Raw genomic sequence first — 1,980 nt, 5'->3', positions numbered from 1 at the left:
GGCGCCTCTCGCGTCGTCACCCCGTCGCCCTCGCTGGTGCACGGAGTACTCGTGTGCCTCGTCGACCCGATCCAGGAAGCGCCGCAGAGGGCAGACCGCTCCAGATACCGAATAAGGCCACCCCTAGTTAGACGACGACTCTTTTCCAAGGGAACCTGGCAGCTCTCCTCGCATCACACATCCACCTTTCAACTCAACCTCAGCCATGTCCTAATGAGGTTGGCCCGCCTAGTCCACCGACCCATACGTTCAATGTTCTGCCCCCCCACTCTTCGGCCGTTGCTGTCCTCGACCTCGACCGACCTCGCGCTGGGCGACACCTCTAGCTTGCGTCCGGCTGCATTCTTTTCTAGCTCATGTGTGTTGGCGTGTTTGTGTTGAGTGCTAGGGCCCCGAGACTTTGGCTTAAAGTCTCGATATCCACTTCTGTACGCCTCCTGCCTTCACCTCTTTCTACTTCTTTTCCATCTTATCCAGATTCCTCGCTCCCTCTTGCCCCCTTTCCCAAGTCAAATACCTTTTTTTATTTTGGTTTCTTGTCTCTCCTTCAATAATCTTTATCCAAACTGGAAATAACATCCATTATCATCATCGTCACCGCCACCATCACCGTCCGCCTCCTCGCCAATTATATACATCCACCCATCGCCCGCTCGTTTCTTGAAGCGTGCTTGCACGCCCATGCTTCCACAACGTTTCTTGGCATTTCTATAGTCGTTATAAGCGACGATGCTTACTGTGAAGCAGCCACCCGCGTACGGCTATAGGTCCGTTCATGATTTGCCAACTCCGCCCTCAACATCTCGACCTTCTCCGCCTCTGAGTTACTCGGAGGCCGCGTACAAACATCATCAGGTCGTTTCTCGCAGCCACAGTCCGAGTAGCCAAGCAATGTCGGCACCTCACCGTGGGCTGCCGCCTCCAGCGGCCATGGCACTTCCTCCTCAGCAAGCTCCTCCATCAGCTGCCGTACCACCTCAACATCACGGGCATCAACAACCGCCGCCGCCACCTCCGCCTACTGGTCAAGGCGGCCCCCAAGCGCAGCCGTGGACCTCATTACCACCTCCCCCCGGGCAATGGCACGGATCTGAGGAATCCATGAGAACGTGGTTGCAGGCTAAAACTGAGGAAGAGAAAACTAAGCAAGAAGAGGAGAAAACCAGGCAAGAGGGTCTTCGGCTAGAGCAACGACGAGTGGAAATGGATATGCTGCGAGATTCCCTCCGAGGCGGCATCCCTCCACCCATGATACCCTTGGTCTTTGCTGGCATGGCCGCGGGCGGAACATTGCCACAAACAGCGGTAGAATGGGCTCAACAGTTTCTCTCGCCCGTGCAGAGTCAGCCGTTGCAGCTTTTGCCGCCCCAGAGGCAGCATTCTCCCGATCCACACCAGAGAGAAGGTGCTTCTCAGGGCCAATATCCCGGACCAGGTGCAGCACCTCCTCCAGGCCCCGGAGCCTACGGTCCCTATCCTGGATCGCCTACGAGACCCCGTGGGCAGACAGTGAGCGGAGTTGTAGGCCGATCAAGTATACCTGCTGGGGGGAATCCGTCCCAGCCTAGCCAGCCCGGCGGCGCAGGTGTATCGCCGTATGGCTCCCAGACCCATATGCATACACAGCCGGCACCACAGGAGTCGAGCCCAGGGTTGTACTTTCATCATTGGCAGCCACCTGCGACGCAATCAGGGAGCGGAAGCTCCAACAGACCGGGAACTCCGTCTGGTGCGTCTAAAACCAAGAGAAAGCGAGACTCGCTGTAAACTAACATTTGTATTTTTTGTTTGGTTCCGTCATGACAGGAGAGTCTAGCAAAAAACGCAAGGCTACGGGGCCACAGCTATCAGGAACGCCGGGCGAGCAGCGACTCCGATCTCCGCCTCCATTTATACAGAGCAGCTTGTCGAACCCTCCGCCGGGTCGAAAAGGGGGCCACAAACGTCAAAGGAGTGATGTGCCGTGGTATCGACCCTCGA

General features: G+C 56.8%; 1 protein-coding gene across 1 annotated transcript; it reads left to right on the top strand.

The window, feature by feature from the left end:
- Nucleotides 1-729: 729 nt before the first annotated feature.
- On the top strand, nt 730-1,767 carry MAA_04772 (uncharacterized protein; the record flags this gene model as incomplete). The annotated part of the gene is made up of 1 exon (XM_007822868.1): nt 730-1,767. One exon carries the CDS (start codon nt 730-732, stop codon nt 1,765-1,767), a length of 1,038 nt encoding a protein of 345 aa, XP_007821059.1.
- Nucleotides 1,768-1,980: the final 213 nt, after the last annotated feature.

This window comes from Metarhizium robertsii (assembly GCF_000187425.2).
Source record: "Metarhizium robertsii ARSEF 23 chromosome Unknown MAA_Scf_1, whole genome shotgun sequence".
In the NCBI taxonomy this organism is placed as follows: domain Eukaryota; kingdom Fungi; phylum Ascomycota; class Sordariomycetes; order Hypocreales; family Clavicipitaceae; genus Metarhizium; species Metarhizium robertsii.
The sequence above is the reverse complement of the archived record's forward strand: the minus strand, read 5'-3'. Positions and strand labels throughout refer to the sequence as shown.